Here is a 16,946-nt window from a genome sequence, read left to right as displayed (position 1 = left end):
CCCAACCACCCAATGGCATCACAGCAAAGAAAACTAAAGTGGCAATAGCAATTAAGAAACCGACAACGGAAACAGCGTAAGCAGACTTGGAATACAAAACCAATTTAGTGACTTTGAAAGTATAAACTGGTGGAACCAAGTTGGCAAGGAAAATCAAAATCAAAAACATCATACGACGAGTCAAATGTTGAGCACCGGCCCATTCTCTTGGAACAAACATCCATTCGAAAAGGGTAGCAAAGATTTGAACAAGACAAGCAAAAACACCACCAATGGCACAAGCAGCCCATCTAGAAGAAGCAAGTGGTTGTTGGTTTCTGGTTTGGACATAATGTTTAGTATACAAGGTTGGGGAGTTATAAGCAGTATACATCCAGTAGATAGTACCATGGATGATCCAAATTCTATTAAAGTTAGTGATGAAATGTAACCAGGTTCTAATTTCTTTATAGGTTTTAAAGAACACATTCTTCCATTCAACTTCACCTAATCTCAAGAAACGTTCTTCTTGTGGAATATCAACCAATCTGGTTCCGTCTTCAAACATGATTCTAGAAATACCTTCTGGGTACCAGAACAATTGATTAACGTCATCATAACCAATAACCTTATTGTGATCTTTTTCACGTTTCACAAATCTACCGTCGTAAATTTCATAAACTTGGGATCTGATGAATCTGTACAATGGAGTAATAACACGGTTCAAGTAGTCACCTTCTGGAACTGGTTCTTGTCTTTGTTGGCACAATGGTGATTGCAAGTAATCCATAGCAGTTTTGTAAATGTAACATAAACATTCTGGAGTAAAACGGACTTGATTGGCTTCACCCCACAACAATAAATAAAGGGCAATGTCTCTGACTCTTTCTTCTGGGGTTAAAGAGTTCATCTTGGCCTTCCATCTGATTTCGGCAGCTTCTAAGGAGTAATCGCCTTCTAATTCGTTTGCAAGAGCATCGACATCTTCACCGTGTTCTTCGGCTGCTTTTCTGGCTTTCTTGGATTTCTTGGATGCCTTTCTGGCTTTTCTACCAAGTTTACCCAAAGTCATATTGGCAAAACCCAAGGAATCATCCAAATCTTGTTGGGAAGCAAAGAACCATTTTCTATAGTTGGCATTGTCACCACCAATGTAATCGGCATGTAAACTCAACAAAGCTTGGGCTGGAGACATACGAGAAGATCTAGAATCTAACAAAGTCATAAAGTAATCAAACATATTTCTCATAGAATCTCTTTGGAAACCAAATTTATTAGTCAAATCAATGAAAATATCTTCAATGTGTTCTACTTTAATTGGAGCTTGTGGATCAGCTGACCATGCTGGGTATGGCAAATTTGAAGACATGTTGAATTGGGTTGGATCGTAACCTTGACCTTGACCACCGTAAATTGGTGTAGATGCACCAGAAGATCTAGGATCTCCACCATAGCTCATTTGGGATGGTGTGTATTTGAGTACCATATTTGATCATAACCCTGGAGTACCAGGAGTTTGGCCACCCGTAGCTAAATCCGGAAAATGCTTCTGGATCAGCATTGTACTCCTTGGGCATTCATTGGGTGGGCCACCATATGGGCCTGGATCCTTGATATCCATCCATGGTCATATGGGGTGGATGGGTGTATTGAACATTTGGATCGTAGTAGTCTTGTTGATGTGGTTGTTGACCCATGTTGTCATATTGTTGTTGTTGACTCATATCGTCATATTGTTGTTGGTAGTACCCATCACCTTGTTGCGGTGGAACACCGCCCTGTTGGTTAGGGTCGTAATAATGATTGTTATTGTTATCGTTATACGACATCTAATGAAATAAAATGAAAGGAAATGTTAGTATCAAAGAGGTGATAACAAGTCTTTTGAACAATAATATTTTGAGTTTTGTTTTTTTTAGTTGTCTGTTTTTAGCACAATGAACCAAATAAAAAAAAGAAAAATTTTATTGTTGATGTTATGTAATGTGTTGTTGTATGTTTAAATGTGTGGGTGTGTCCTGAAATAAAAAAAAAAAAAGAAGAAGAAAAAAAGTGAAACTTGAGGTATTCAGCTTGTTCTAAATATAAAGTGAAATTTAAGTTGATTTTTCCTTTCCTAAATTTTGACGAGGGAAAATGTCTTTATTTTAAACAATAAAAAGAAGACTTCTGGAATTATGATCCTTATCAGGAGGAAATACTTGAAGTAAAAGTATGAACCAATTGATAAGCCAAAAAAAAATAGATTAGGGATGTGATCTGGAATCGGTGTGAATTATCCCTCTTATTCTCTCAAATCAAAACCTGAAAAAAAAAGAAACTCAAAGACCTCAGTAAAATGTGTGTGTGTCAGATCAAAGTCAACAAAATCAATAGTTGTATCACAATAAAATAGCCAGACAAATTATTGGTTTCTAGTAATGATCTATGATTTCAGCTACTGTTGTTGTTATTGATGTTACTTTTTTGGTTCCTGTGCTAATAAGGCTCTCAACCACCCTAATCTGGCAACTAGCAATGATAAAAATTGCTTTTTTTAAAGGTCGTGTTTTGAAATCACTTTTGTAATTCATGCACGCCCGAGGAATTTTTTTTTCTTTTTTTACTAAATTTAGAACTTATGGAATAATCGGTTGCAGCTGATTGGGGAGTTGGAAAAAAACGTTTGCTGATGATAAACTGATTGTAAAAAAAAGCCAATGAATGTTGAAGTTGAAGATGGATAGTTCAACCTTGACCAATCAATGTAATTAACTAGCTTCTTCAAAGAATAGTGTTACACGAAAACTCACATTCATGCACACTCGCACGCACACACACACACACACACACGTCCGCAGTAAATTTTTTTTTCGTTCCTCTTTGTCGATGTAATTCAGGGCCAGTTTCGATTTCAATACATCAGGATTTTTTTTTCGTTCCTCGAGTAAGATCCCAAAATCAAAAATCATTCATCATGGATAATCCAATGTAAGATGTTGGAATAATATGGGCATAGGTTTGTGATTAGGTTCCTCTATACCTATGTTTCCCTTAATCGGTCTCTCTTTATCAATTTCACTTTTTTTTTCTTTATGCTCTTGTTCCTCCTAGATCCATATACTTGTTGGATCAAAACAAAACTCAATTGATTAGATATACTTAATACATACCTTTCAGATCTCTTTCTTCTCTTTTAATTAAACTAAGCGAATGACGTATTAATATAAAAGGGAGGTTGATAGTAGGAGATGTTGAATTAACGATCAGTATGGATCAAAAAATAAAAGAAGAAAAGAAAAAGAAGTAGAAATCAAAAAAAAAAAATAGAAAAAAAAATTGTTAAAGAAATTTTGAAATAATTATATAAAGTGAGAGAACAAAAAAAAATTTACTATCAGAAACAAAAGTGAAAAAAAAAAAAAATGTAGTATGGGTAAGCAATTCTACACAGAGACACGAATTGATTTAGTATGGATAATTGGAATTTTTGTACTATTCACCATACAAAATCTGAAATAAAAAAAGAAATTTATGAAACTGATTTTGTTACTCGAGAAGTACTGTTTAATCTCTACTGCATTGATATTATTTTACACAATAATAGAACAATTACTATTCACTCTTTCTTTCTCTTTCTCTCCTGCTTTTTTTTCATTCAACTAACTGGTACTACTACGCCTCCTTAAAAATGTAATGTTCACCATGCAGGACATGAAATGAAAAAAAAAATTATTAGTCGCGACCGTGTTTCTGCACTTTAACCAGGAGAATTTCTCGTTGAAAAGTTGATGAAAATTCAAAGCAATGCAATTACTAATTCAATTCAATAGCGACTATTGAATTATTTAATCCATGTTGTAGGATCAGTTCATTGTCTACATGTAATAATTCTATTTAGCCAGATATTTGAAGTACACGATTGTTTCGGCTATGCTTTAATCTTTCGTTTCATTGGTTCTATTTTTTGTTTAACTTTTTTTATTCCTTGTTAATCAAGCTGGATTCGCCGGTCGGTTCGTCAAATAAACTTCATGAAAAATATCTCAATAATACATGGCGGTGGAGGCGTGGTTTACACGTGAAGATGGGACGAATGCATCGTGCGTGAAATGTATAGCCAAAGTAAATAAACACAGACCTGCTCCTTTACTCTGCAACCTTAGATACACGCGTAGAAAAATAAAAACAGTATCAAAACCTCAATATAAACCTGATTTCCAACCCTTAAAAACAAGGATCAATCGGGTATATAAATTTGGTTTTGTTTTCACTTACAATTACATCCAAGATAAGGTAGAAAAGAAGGACTAAAAGTAAATTACAGGAACAATTAGGGGGCGGGTATTTATTATTTTTTTTATTATTATTATTCATAAATAATATGAGGAACAGCAAAATGAAATATCCATCAGAATGTTGATTCTATTTGTCGTTTCTTTTTGGATTTAATACACAAGTGATTGTTTTTCAAAGTCGGGTTTCTATTAATAACATTTGGTTATCTCAAAAGAAACTTTGTCTTTCATTTTCATTTTCATGGGTTTTGATCGTTCACCGATTGCCCATATGGAGGTCGTGTACGATATACCCCTTTGGAACAATTTCCCCGTTGTCATAACAACCAATTATGTAGATTTTTTTTTTTTTGTACTTTTGGCAATTGGTCAAAGAAAAAAAAAACACACACACACACACACACACAGCAATTACACATCCAAATCAGGCGAATCTGTCGGATTTTTATTTCTGCTGTGATAACTGGATAGTTATTACGAAACGTAGGGTTCAGGGGAGTGAGAGTATGTTCAATAATGCTTAAGTAGATTGTCTCTTTCTTCAATTAATTATTCCATTGAAGTCCGTTAATTGTTTAACATTTTCATATTTACAAATCTATTTTTAAATACATTGCCCTGTTTCATTTTCCTTTTTTTTTTTAGTGATTAGTTTTCAATTCTTTTTTTTTTTCACAAATTTTTGGTTAAAACTTCGTCTGAAAATCTTACTTAAAACAGAATATGTGAACCAGAGAAAGCATAACTCCATTAAATGACATCTATTTACGACTAGATTATATGCAAATCAGGGGACTTTCAAAAATGAAAGCTTACTGGATTTTTCTTTTTTAATAGTCAAGTCATTGTGAAACAAATTTCCGGTTTCGAATTAGAATTCACCAGCGCGACAAAGCTACGATTACATAATCAAACCACCATATTTAAAGTTGCAAATAAAACGCAATCTTTTGTATTACTAACGACAATATAAAAACACAACCTATAGTATAGTATTAAAAGAAGACATCAAGGTATAAAAAAGAACTGAAGGAGAAAAACTGTATTTCGAAAGAAGAAAGGATATGGTTATCTCTTTCTTTTTTTTCGATTATAGAATTGAAGGTATTATAAATAATTGAACGAATGAATGCAGTAAATGACGAAGGTTTTTTTTTTTGTAGGATTGGTTAGTGTAATTTAAATTATTCTGGAGAGTTACCATATAATCCCCAATAGTATTCAACACCATAAGGACCAGCACCTCCAATGCTGAATTTCCAATAATCATTATACATAGTAAACATGATCACCTTATCAGCTAAGGAAGAAACAATAGAAGAAACTGCTTCGACTTGATTTTCCACTGAAGGAACACAACTTCCATATGCCTGACCTTGAGTTGGCCATCCACTTTCTGTAATCAAAACCTCTTTTGAAGTGCCACAAACACTTTGTAAATGTGAAATTTGTTGTTGTAACCAAGGACCTGAATCACCAGGTGAAACACCACCATCCCAGTATGGATGACAATTAACAGCAAGATAATCAGACATCTCACATAATTGAGGATTGGCAACATAAGCTACCAAAGTGTCAACCGTTACAATAGGACCAGTATATCCATTTGAGTTCAAATATTCTCTTGATGTATCAACAGCAGCTTGAACTTGAGCAACTGTAGCTTCACCAGCATTAACTCTTTCATTGCCGATGGCAATAGTATGAACAGCATCCCAACCTCTTGAATTTGATTTCACAGCATTAACAATATCTTGTAATTCACCATCTGGAGAAGCAATATTCCATACACCAAGATATATCTTTTGATTAGAGCCCATGGCTGCCATGACATTTTCAATTCCTGAACAATCAGTACCATATAATCTAATAATACTATATCCCGATAATAATTTGATATCACGGGAAATTTGTTGGGCAGATTTACATGTATCTTGATCGGTGTATGGAGAATATGTAATACCCAAAGCTCCAATGCTGCCTTGGCTCCTTCAGAACTACCTTGCACAGTAACAGTGGCTTCATTAACTGGGGCAGTTGCTGTCCCTCCTCCTTGAAAAGTTATTCCCAATGTTGAACCTGTAGTAGTGGGAGTCCCACTATTACCACCAGCACTTTGTTGTTGGCCTGAACCATGAATTGGATTGGATGAGCCTGAATTTCCAACACTACTACTAGAGCCAGCTGAGTTACCAATAATTATATTTGTGCTGGGTTGGGCTACCACAACTGGAGAAGATGATGAAGAACTTCCAGATCCAGATCCACCTAACAAAAAGGCAAACAAATCTCCACTATCTGAAGAAGACAGAGAACCAACATTAGCTGTAGCAGCTGCAGATTGAACTGGAGTAACAACAGATACAAAAACTTGTTCACTTGTTACAACCAACGGAGTACTGAACAGTGCTGTAGTGGAGATAGGTTGTTGTGGTTGTGTAGTAGTTTGAGCAACTGGTGCAGCCGCAGCGGCAGTAGAAGTAGTAGTGGAAGAAGAACTCAGTCCAGATGATCCACCAAAGAAACTATTCCATAAACTACTAAATAACCCACGCGATGATGATGACGTAGTTGTAGCTGCTTGAGTTGCGGCAACTGCTGGAGTGGCTTGAACCGCTTGAGCTGTAGTTATAGCAGCAGCTGGCGTGTTTGCAACTTGTGTAGCCGGAGCAACAGCCGTTGTGACTGGTTGAGTTGTTGATGATCTACCACCACCAAATAATCTTCCCCAAAAACCAACACTTGAAGTTGTAGCAGCAACTTGTGTAACAGGAGTTGTCACAGCAGGAGTAATTGAAGCAACAGTTTGAACAACTGGAGTTGTGGCTGGTTGGACAGCGACTACTGGAGTAGAAGTAGTGGTTGATATTCCAAATAACTCATCAAAAAAACCTCTCTTTACAGGTGCTGCTTCATTTAAGCTTGCAATAGCAAGTGAAACCAAAATGTATTCAAATTTCATGATTCTTGATTTTTCTTTGCCAGATCAATGAATGAATGACTTAATAAGATTATCTTTATAAACTCTAGGGGGTATATTGAAACAAAAAACAAAAGGGGAAATATGTGGCAATGAAAAGTTGTAATAATATAATGAAAGTAAATAACACTCTATCTAATCAAAGAATGACTTATAACCTTGGAGTATGTATAATGATTGTTGGATATACTTTTCTTATTTCAAGAAGTTGAAAAATTAAGGATTACAAATAGGAAAACCAAAAAAAAATTTTTTTTACCTCGATGAATGTTTTGGACGGAAATTCCAAATTGTTTATATACCATCATCATCTTTAGTGACTCCTCCCCTTGAATTGGTTTAATTCTATCATACTTATTGTAAGTATAAAACAAGTTTCATACATTTTTTTTTCTTCCATGGTCCTTCTTCATTTCCTAATTGGGGTTGAAAGATTTTGCAACTTGCGGCGCGCGTACGTCTATGCAGTACCATTTACCCTTTTCGGTAAATTTATTGGATTTCGAATAATCTTGCGAATCGTAAAAAGATTTTGAAATACAATACCAGTTTGTAAAATGATAATGGGAATGGTATAACCGAAATAACATAACAAAACATGCTTTGAGTTTTATAATGTGTGGGGGACAGTTAGGCGAAGAAAGAAAGAAAGAAAGAAAGAAAGAAAGAAAGAAAGATATGGTTCTTGTTACTATGGTCAGAATGATTCATCGATAGCCAACTGTTTCAAGATTCGAGTTACAATAAAAACATCAACTTTCACTCTCTCCAATAAGACCTTGAATATCATGTCTCCACTCATCAAGCAGAGCCAAGCCTTGTTAACTCAAATTACTTCTTGTAGAATATCATTCTTCTGGGGAGCCTTTTTTTTTTCTCAGCCATTAATTCTACAGGTGATTCAGTTGATTTTTTTTTTCTATTTTATACTAAAAGGGGTATGTTTGATCTAAGCCGATGTTGCATATTTTGCACCAAAGACATAATCATTTCCTTTTATCAATGAGGTTAGTAATTTAAGTTGAATCAAATGCTGGTGGGGTGAAATTCACTTTGTCATCTATTACTCCACCTTTTGGTGGCTTTTCGGAAGAACTTGCCAATAGTAAGAGTTATAAAGTGGGACTCTTGGAAGTTGGTTGCTGAGAATAACCTAATAGGACTTGACGTTTTGTTGAGGGACATATTGCTACCAAAAGAAGGGGTCCCTCCTCCTTCCCCAATGACGCACTGTATTATCTTATTTTGGTAATAACTACAATAACACCTTTGTACAATTAAAGCACATGGTCTTTTTATGAATTATGACAAATTATATTTACTTGAAAAATTTCACTATGTAATAGAAAAGTACTAACATCATGAATACACAAAACCAAAATAACCATTTATCTTGTTTAGCCCTCCTTTCAACACTTCTTATAGTACCTTGACTTACTCCCAATGTAATCAAACTCTCCTCAAATTTGGTTTGTAATTTTCTTAATGTTTCATTTTGTTCAACTATATCTTCAAATGCCTGTTGTCCCATTTCCAAAATTCTATCTAATTGTTCTGAACCTCTTTCAAGAGAATTCTTCTCATGATATAATCCTTCTCTATAAGACATGGTTGCTTGCTCTTGTTGTTGTGAATTAGGATCAAATGGATTATCAGAAGAAGTGGAATTAGAAGTAGCACCTCCACCTAGATGTCTTCTCCCTAATAATTCTTGTTTATTTGCTTCTTGAAGTTGAATATCACGCTGTTTCTTTAAGGAATCAAATTTGGAAGTAAATTCATTCAAATCCTGGTTGAATTTAGTTGATCTACTTTCATGTTTAGCATATGACGAGTCGTTGACGTTTTTATCTAATAAATCATTATATTCTTTAATGGTTTTCTTGAATGCGGTCAATGATGTTGTGATAGCACCTTGTAATGATAATGGTGATGTGGATAAATTTTTCTCGAATTCAGCTAAATCTTTGGTTATTGTATGAGTCTGTTTAACACCATGATTGTATATGGAATTCATCTTGAATATATTAGAAGAAAGCAGTACTGCTGTATAGTTTGTTGATAGTAGTTCCCTAAGATTCTTTTTTTTTTTTCTTTTGTATTGATGTTTTTTTTTTTTCGTGTTCGTGTTCATCATGATCTGAAATTCGGGTTGCCATGAACTACACCAAATGAGAATCAGTGATTAAAAGGAAAAACTAAAGAGTTCGTTAATGTTGCTAAATAATCACATTTATTAAAACTGTAAAGACTTTTTTTTATTAATGCTATTAAAAATAAAATCTAACAAATGTTAATAACAAGGCCAAGGTACCAGTACTGACCCCCATTAACCATTGCAAGACTTGAGTTTTGACTGTTTTAATTTGCATTTGCATATTTGAAACTTCTTCATCAATTCTACTATAGGTATCTTCAATTTTCAATTCATGCTGTGAACTTTCTTCTCTAATTCTACCTTTTTCTAAATTTAAATCTAATCTGACACTGGCCTGATTTTTGGTAATTTCTTCTTTTAATCGATTCTTCAAATTTGTTAAATCAGTACGTAACTTTTCTTGTTCTTTTTTCAAACCAGTGAACTCAGATTTATCCATAGTTTGTAGTTCTCCTTTTAATTTCGCAAAATCCACCTTTTGTTGATAAGCAGTGGATGATAATGCTTCTTTTTTAACCAAATTGTTAGTGATAGAATAAATACCATCATTAATAGCAGCATTGACAACATTAACTGCTGCTTCAGCTTGTTTCTCTGAAAACCCTCCCTTTTCTTGTAATGACTGGACAAACTTTCTGGTATCGAATTTAGTAATAGATGACAAGTTTCGTAGGTAAATGTGACTAACGGGTCTATAAATATGAGTATATGGTTTAAGAATAGGTATCATTTTTGGTGATTAAGGAAATAATCAATAGAAAGTGTTGTAAAATACAAATTGTGACTTTTTATTTTTCTTTGTAAAGTTGCTTTGCTTGCTTGTGGGTTTTCTTTATTTTTTTGCCTTCTCCCGCGTACTACTGGTATTATAACGGGTTAAATTTAGCGAGTCAGCGCGAATGATTGCAAGGCGGTACATGCACGACATGGGAGAAGAAAGTAAGAGAAGAAGAAGGAGAAGAAGAAAAAATAAAATCCCCCCAAGTCATCTTTAATTATAAATCCCATCAATCCCATTCGTTCAACCATGATATTGCGAGTCAGAAGGATACCAAAAATTGCATACAAATTTGCAATCCCTATAAGGTATAACTCAACAAAGGACAAATATTCATCTATTGAAGAATTCAACAAGAATAAAACTAAATACAACTATGGATATAATTTCGATTCATTGGATAAATTAGATGCCAAAATTAACCCTGATCATGTAAATAAACCAACCACTCCACAAAGATCCTATGCTGAAGCTGAAGAAGATAAACCTATGGATATCAATGCTATTATTGAAAGTGATCCACGTTTACTTAATTTCAAACCAGGTACTGCTGAATATCGTGACGAATTGAGAAAAATACATGCTGAGTTTTTGATTAAACAACAGAATCAACAAAAGAATCATGAATTTAGGCAACGAATGAAAGCGGTTATTGTTGGGTTCCTAGCTTTTGTGGGTATCATTTCTGCACATCAAATATTTATGAACTACGACTCATTAAAGAATAGACTATTGATGAATTACACCTACGGTGATGTGCAATCATCAGAAGACAAGACCAAGGTTACTAATACAAAAAGTACTAAATACTTGTTGGAAAAATTAACCAAGGAACTAAGTGATGACCACTTGAATCAAATTCAAAATTCAAAAGAGGTTACTGGTGTTTATGTCTTTGGAAATGATACAAAGATTCCATTACGTATTCCATTTTTTAATGATATGATCTTGAAGGATGTATATGTTGAAAGAGGGCATTTAGTTGCGGTTAGTGACAATGGTAAAGTCTATGAATGGAAAAAGGGATGGTCTGATGCTAGATTAATTAACTTGCCTTATAATGTTGATAAGGTGACACCTACAAATGATTATTTTTACTTTTTGACAAGTAAAGGTGAAGTTGTCTTCATTCCAAGAAATAAGTCTGATACTAAATTTGTACCACTTCAAAGAAGAAATTGGTTTGGTTTATTGAAAACACAGAACTACAACAAGTTGAATGTTAAGAACATCAAAGAAATTGAGGCAGGTGCTAATCATTTATTGTTATTAGATAAACAGGGACAAGTATATGTTGTTAACTCATCGGAAAGACCTTCTAATCGTGGCCAATTTGGCTCGGTGTATTCCCCTTTTGATAACAAAGAAGTTCCTGTTAATACTCCTATTGATTTGACTTTATTAAACCATAAATTTGTGAGAAACACGAAAGGTGAAAAGGTATTGGTTCCTCGTGTGTTTGAATCAATTGCTGCAGGTAAATACTTTAATTTGGTTTCCGACGATGAAGGTAATATTTGGACATGGGGTGAGAATTCTTCTGGACAATGTGGGAATTTGAACACCAAAGAAGTGAAACCAATTCCACAACCGGCATTTGCCAAAGATGATCTCAAAAGAGTTTTGAGAAACGTGATACCTCTTGCCAAGACTGATTTGATTCAAATTAAGAAACTTGCAGCTGGTGACGAGACTGCTTACGCTTTGATCAATTATTTGGATAAGGACATTCTTATTGCGTTTGGAAATGGATTGAATGGTCAATTGGGAGGTTCTAGGTATATGCAAGTCTGTTGCTGGCCGGAGATTACTAAATCATTACTTGACATGACAGAATTTGACGAATCTATAAACTCAATCAAGACAATTGGAATTAAAGATATTTCCGTTGGCAACAAGCACTTGTTCATAACCTTGAATAATGTAGGCCAGTTCAAAGATGTTTATGCTGTCGGAGAGAATATCATGGGACAATTGGGTAACGGTAAGAAAACTAAAACTTGTAAACCAATAAAGTTACCAAGATTACTTGAACCTGAAGACAAGTCAGATAGAGTGGCTATCGTTCAAAATTTGACTGATGTCAATACCAAAAGATTATTGTTACTTGATAACTGGAGCATATCTAAGAAACCTGTAGATCAAGTCATTAAAGCTGGTGATGATACTTCTGTTATATTTTACAAGCATCATTAATAGTTTGGGTAGTCGTATTTTGTTTGTATTTCTTGTTCTTATTTTTTTTTTTATTTTTTTCATTTATCCTTGTAAATATATTTTGTTTATTTTCTTAATATGTCTCTCTATATAAGTATTCTATTACAATTTGAAGATTTCGTTCAAGATTTTAATGGTATCATCTGGGGAGTTGACAGCGTGACCAATAGTTCTTGGGTCGTTATAAATTTCGTAATCGTTACCACCTTTGTAAGATTTGTCACCAAAGAAGTGAATGTTTTCAAAGTGTTCATCTTCAACGTGTTGTAAACAGTAAGTTTTGTCCCAACCGGTAGGGAAAACATCAAAAGAAATTTGACCACCAATGGAGTAAGTCAAACCGTAATCTGGGAATTCTTTCTTCAAAGCTTCAACCATTTGTTCTCTAATATGGTGTTCTTTATCGAATTTTTCGTAATCGTTTCTTTCTTGAGTAGAAGCATTTCTACCAATTGGAGAGACATTGATCATACCGTTTCTGAATTCAACAAAAGTACCTCTTCTAACTGGGAGATCAATATCAGACAAATATCTCAAGATAAATTTGACCAATTTGTTGTATTTTTCGTTACCAATCCAGTTGATGAAAGATTGGGAAGCCAATTCTTTACCCAATTTGTAAGCAGTCAAACCATTTTCACTGAAACAGTAGTCGAAATCTTGTAAAACAGTTGGACCCAATTGTTCAACTTGTTTGGATAAATCGGAACCACCAACAAATCCAATAACAACCTTTTTACGCAATTTTTCCAAAGTGGATTTCATTTCATCAGAAACGGTTAATCTGGCTGGGGTTAAAGTACCGTCAACATCAAACAAAACTAAAGTTTTTGGATCTTCTTTACTGGAAAAGGACATTGTTATAGATCTATTAGCTGGAATAATAATATATATATATCTAAGCTCAAAGAAGAAAAGAAAAAGAAGAAAAGAGAAAAAAAAATCAAAAGTGGAAACAGTTCTATTTTTATTTGTATAGATTTTTTTTTATTTCTTTTTTTTTTTTTTTTTGTTTGTTGTTTTTCGCTGTTCAATTTTCGTTCAAGCCATCCAGCGTGGCCCTACGAGTTTTATTCAATTTTAATTGCAATAGTAGGTGTTGTTTATTGTGTAAGTCAACTAAAACACAAAGAAAAATAGAAAAAAAAAATTTATTTGTCGTGTTTCACTCACCCGATGGTACAAAGAACAAAGAACTAAAAGCTTAATATTAAACAACAAAAAAATGTACACCTGAAATAGAGCACGCGTTTTGTATGGACATGTTGAACGTGACCTCATAATCAATACACAGTGGTTTTCTCTTTTTTTTGTTTATGTAATTTCATTTGTTTTGCAGCAATAGATGGTGATGTATCACATTCTAACATTGGCAAAACATACATCGATTGAGTGAGTTTGTCATAACTTATTGATAAACTGTGGGGAACGTGGTCATCTTGTGGGATCATCGTCAAAAGATCAACGAAATTTTAATCAGCAGAATAAATACATTCGTATACTACTATTAAAAGCTTTCTAACTATTAATAAACAATTAAGAACTATATAGACAATATTATGTTTTTCTTTATATATATATATATATATATTTCTCTTCTTTTCCCTTTACATTTGCATGAAGTTATAACTTATTGTCTAGCAATAAGTAAAAATTATGCCAAAACTCTAATCCTGTGACTCTTTATCTCCACCCTTTCTTTTACTATATTCATCAATAGCCTTCTCTTGTGCAGCAGTAACATAGTTTAACATATTAACAGCTGTCTGGTCATCATAGGTATACTTTATGAAAAAATATTGAACCCAAAGATGGAGTGAAAATATTATTGTAGATATGCAATATCCAATGAATATCAAAGTCTTAAAGACACAATTCCAATTCTTACCTTTAAGTGATTTGTCATCTTCCATAGATCTTAGTTCTCTTTCAAGTAGTCTTTGAAACTCTTCGATTTCTTGTTGTTGAATTGGATCAAAAGCAGTATCAGATGAGGGAGGAGTGAAATCATTAACGTCATTATTCCAATGTTCGGTCTCTGACATTCTATCTACTATAGCAGTAGAAGTACCATTATTACTACCATTTATTTGCTCCATTATAGTTTGTTCTTCTTCGTTGTGAAGATCGTCAAGAAGCTAGCTGCTATTAAAGATGTGGGGGATTTCAAATTATTTGTTGCTCTCTCACTTTCTAGGGGGAAAAAAAGATCAATTGAAAAGATCTATAAACTAATGAGATAGTGTGGATTATTTTAATCTATAACAAAGAAATAAATAGGAATTATGGAAACCAAGTTGAATTGATTCTCAAAAAAAAAATCCTAATCCTAGTAAGATGATGATGATGATGATGGGTTGTAAAATACAAACTCTATTTCTTTAAGGAAATTCATGTTATTATATACATTTTTTTTTATTTTTGGCAAATCTATCGGAGTAAATTTTCAAAAAACATCTTTTTCATGTGAAAATGGCAGATATACCAAAAACAGCGAAAAAGGCAAAAATAAAAAAAAAAGAAAAGGAAAAAGAGGACCTACGTTATATTGATCTACACGAGAGCAATGATTATATTGATAATACCTCTGTAAAATAGTGTCTATCGCTAATAACTCCCAATAAGAAATTAAACAATAAGAAGATTATAATAATATTTATTAAAACAAGTTACACACTTTCACAACACTACACTTAAGCAGAGTATTGGTAGTCTGGGAATTGTTTCAAGTTAGCTTCCAAGTTACCTTTTCTGGACAAGAATTTAACGTAAGCACCATCATCGATGACTTCACCGTTGGATTTCTTAGCGATATATTCATCTCTGTTCAATGGAGTGAAACCCCATTTCTTAGAAATAATAATCTTTTGTTGACCTGGGAACTTGTATCTAGCTCTTCTCAAACCTTCGATAACAACATCCTTGTTAGAGTCTTTAGTTCTAGCGGACATGATAATTTGACCAATAGAAACTCTGGCGGCTAAACCATGTGGTTTACCCCAAGCACCTCTCATACCTTGTTGCAATCTATCGGCACCGGCACATGACAACATTTTGTTGATACGCAAGACGTGGAATGGGTGGACTCTGACTCTCAAGTGGAAAGAATCTCTACCAGAAATCTTGGTGATGTATTTGTTAGCACAGATACGGGCAGCTTCCAAAGCTTCAGAAGATAATTGTTCCAATTCGTTGGAAACCAAGTGGATACATAATGGGAATTCATCAACTGTGGCCTTCTTTCTACCTAAATCGTAGATTCTGATTTTAGCGTCTGGGACAGCTCTGTTGTATCTAGATTTTGGGTATGGTTTGTTTTTACAGTATCTGTAACATCTAGCTGGTCTTCTAGCCATTTTGTCTTTAATAAAACTGTTAGTAATTGAACAAGATTTCTCTTAATACAACAAAAATCTAAAAAAAAATATATATAGATCCAAAACAAGAATTGAAATTAATGATACTGTGGATGTCTTTTTATATTATTCACTAAAAAAAATTTTTTTGCCGTTGCTTACAAATCAATATTTCTATGATGGAAAATTTTGCTTTCAATACTATTGGGATGCACTTCTCAATATGAAATCTTCCTGGGTGAATAATAACATCTCTGTATCCTCTTATTACTGGTAAATATTTCTTGATTCTGTCGTATTTGGTAGTCTCCCTATAACATACCTTCTTTGCTTTGTTAGTGTGAAACCTTCGTGAAAAGATTGGTAAGGAAAGCTTTGAAATTCCATTTTTTCTCTTAGCGTGAGCGGAGCGAGCGCCTACCACAGAACAAGAAACAAAAAGTGCGTGCGACAGTGCTTACTAATTATTGTGTAGTACTGTATACAATACAAAAAAGTGAATATTTCCTCATGATGGACCGATTAGGGCTGTAGCCCTAGCTGGTGCGACTTTAATTAAATTAAGTAATGTCGTAATGTCGCGAAAGTTTCTAGCTCATCGGATTATACTGTGGGATCAAAGAAAACAAAAGTCAACTGTTAATAACAGAATGGTTCTCTAACAGTGAACGGTATTACATAACAATAATGGGTAGATATAGTGTTAAGAGATATAAAACTAAAAGAAGAACTAGAGACCTTGATCTTATATATAATGATTTGTCAAATCCAGAATCCATTAATAAACTAAAGAACCAGCCACTAGATGAACTGAAACCAGGATTAGGTCAATATTATTGTATCCACTGTGCCAAATATTTCGAGAATCAAATAAGTTTAGATCGTCATTCTAGATCTAAAGTGCACAAGAGAAGAGTTAAGGAATTGAAAGAAAGACCATATTCTCCTTTGGAAGCTGAAGCTGCAGCAGGGGTCAACATGGAGAAATTTGCCGCTAGTGTGGAAAAATTCAAACAATTGGAACATTACAAACAAGAAAACAAAGAAGAGTTTGATAAGTTGATAAATCAAAAGAAAGATACTTTGGATGCTATAATAACAGGTGTTCCTTCAGAAGAATTCCAAAATGAACAGCAGAAATTACAAGAAGAGGTGATAAGTAAAGGTCAAGGGGAAATTACTATGGAAGAATAGACTATAT

At 33.8% G+C, this 16,946-nt stretch overlaps 10 protein-coding genes across 10 annotated transcripts; 2 read left to right on the top strand and 8 right to left on the bottom strand. All coding sequences in view use genetic code 12, as the record gives it.

Moving 5' to 3' along the window:
* Window position 1: 1 nt before the first annotated feature.
* On the bottom strand, window positions 2-1,465 carry CTRG_04660 (1,3-beta-glucan synthase component GLS1; the record flags this gene model as incomplete). Its single annotated transcript, XM_002550316.1, has 1 exon — window positions 2-1,465. A coding segment is annotated over one exon (1,464 nt), but the record flags the coding sequence as incomplete, so codon positions are not given.
* A 3,975-nt stretch (window positions 1,466-5,440) lies between these two features.
* On the bottom strand, window positions 5,441-6,085 carry CTRG_04659 (uncharacterized protein; the record flags this gene model as incomplete). The annotated part of the gene is made up of 1 exon (XM_002550315.1): window positions 5,441-6,085. The coding sequence occupies one exon, from the start codon at window positions 6,083-6,085 to the stop codon at window positions 5,441-5,443; it is 645 nt and encodes a 214-aa protein (XP_002550361.1).
* CTRG_04658 (uncharacterized protein) lies at window positions 5,992-7,218 on the bottom strand (the record flags this gene model as incomplete). The annotated part of the gene is made up of 1 exon (XM_002550314.1): window positions 5,992-7,218. One exon carries the CDS (start codon window positions 7,216-7,218, stop codon window positions 5,992-5,994), a length of 1,227 nt encoding a protein of 408 aa, XP_002550360.1.
* Window positions 7,219-8,554: 1,336 nt separating this feature from the next.
* CTRG_04657 (uncharacterized protein) lies at window positions 8,555-9,373 on the bottom strand (the record flags this gene model as incomplete). The annotated part of the gene is made up of 1 exon (XM_002550313.1): window positions 8,555-9,373. One exon carries the CDS (start codon window positions 9,371-9,373, stop codon window positions 8,555-8,557), a length of 819 nt encoding a protein of 272 aa, XP_002550359.1.
* Window positions 9,374-9,506: 133 nt separating this feature from the next.
* On the bottom strand, window positions 9,507-10,124 carry CTRG_04656 (uncharacterized protein; the record flags this gene model as incomplete). The annotated part of the gene is made up of 1 exon (XM_002550312.1): window positions 9,507-10,124. One exon carries the CDS (start codon window positions 10,122-10,124, stop codon window positions 9,507-9,509), a length of 618 nt encoding a protein of 205 aa, XP_002550358.1.
* A 297-nt stretch (window positions 10,125-10,421) lies between these two features.
* CTRG_04655 (uncharacterized protein) lies at window positions 10,422-12,368 on the top strand (the record flags this gene model as incomplete). The annotated part of the gene is made up of 1 exon (XM_002550311.1): window positions 10,422-12,368. The coding sequence occupies one exon, from the start codon at window positions 10,422-10,424 to the stop codon at window positions 12,366-12,368; it is 1,947 nt and encodes a 648-aa protein (XP_002550357.1).
* Window positions 12,369-12,491: 123 nt separating this feature from the next.
* Window positions 12,492-13,247, bottom strand: PMM1 (phosphomannomutase; the record flags this gene model as incomplete). The annotated part of the gene is made up of 1 exon (XM_002550310.1): window positions 12,492-13,247. The coding sequence occupies one exon, from the start codon at window positions 13,245-13,247 to the stop codon at window positions 12,492-12,494; it is 756 nt and encodes a 251-aa protein (XP_002550356.1).
* Window positions 13,248-14,056: 809 nt separating this feature from the next.
* CTRG_04653 (uncharacterized protein) lies at window positions 14,057-14,488 on the bottom strand (the record flags this gene model as incomplete). The annotated part of the gene is made up of 1 exon (XM_002550309.1): window positions 14,057-14,488. The coding sequence occupies one exon, from the start codon at window positions 14,486-14,488 to the stop codon at window positions 14,057-14,059; it is 432 nt and encodes a 143-aa protein (XP_002550355.1).
* Window positions 14,489-15,082: 594 nt separating this feature from the next.
* On the bottom strand, window positions 15,083-15,745 carry RPL10 (60S ribosomal protein uL16; the record flags this gene model as incomplete). Its single annotated transcript, XM_002550308.1, has 1 exon — window positions 15,083-15,745. One exon carries the CDS (start codon window positions 15,743-15,745, stop codon window positions 15,083-15,085), a length of 663 nt encoding a protein of 220 aa, XP_002550354.1.
* A 687-nt stretch (window positions 15,746-16,432) lies between these two features.
* On the top strand, window positions 16,433-16,939 carry CTRG_04651 (uncharacterized protein; the record flags this gene model as incomplete). Its single annotated transcript, XM_002550307.1, has 1 exon — window positions 16,433-16,939. The coding sequence occupies one exon, from the start codon at window positions 16,433-16,435 to the stop codon at window positions 16,937-16,939; it is 507 nt and encodes a 168-aa protein (XP_002550353.1).
* Window positions 16,940-16,946: the final 7 nt, after the last annotated feature.

The sequence above is a fragment of the Candida tropicalis genome (assembly GCF_000006335.3).
Source record: "Candida tropicalis MYA-3404 genomic scaffold supercont3.6, whole genome shotgun sequence".
Classification (NCBI taxonomy): Eukaryota; Fungi; Ascomycota; class Pichiomycetes; order Serinales; family Debaryomycetaceae; genus Candida; species Candida tropicalis.
This window is presented reverse-complemented; position numbering and strand designations above follow the sequence as displayed.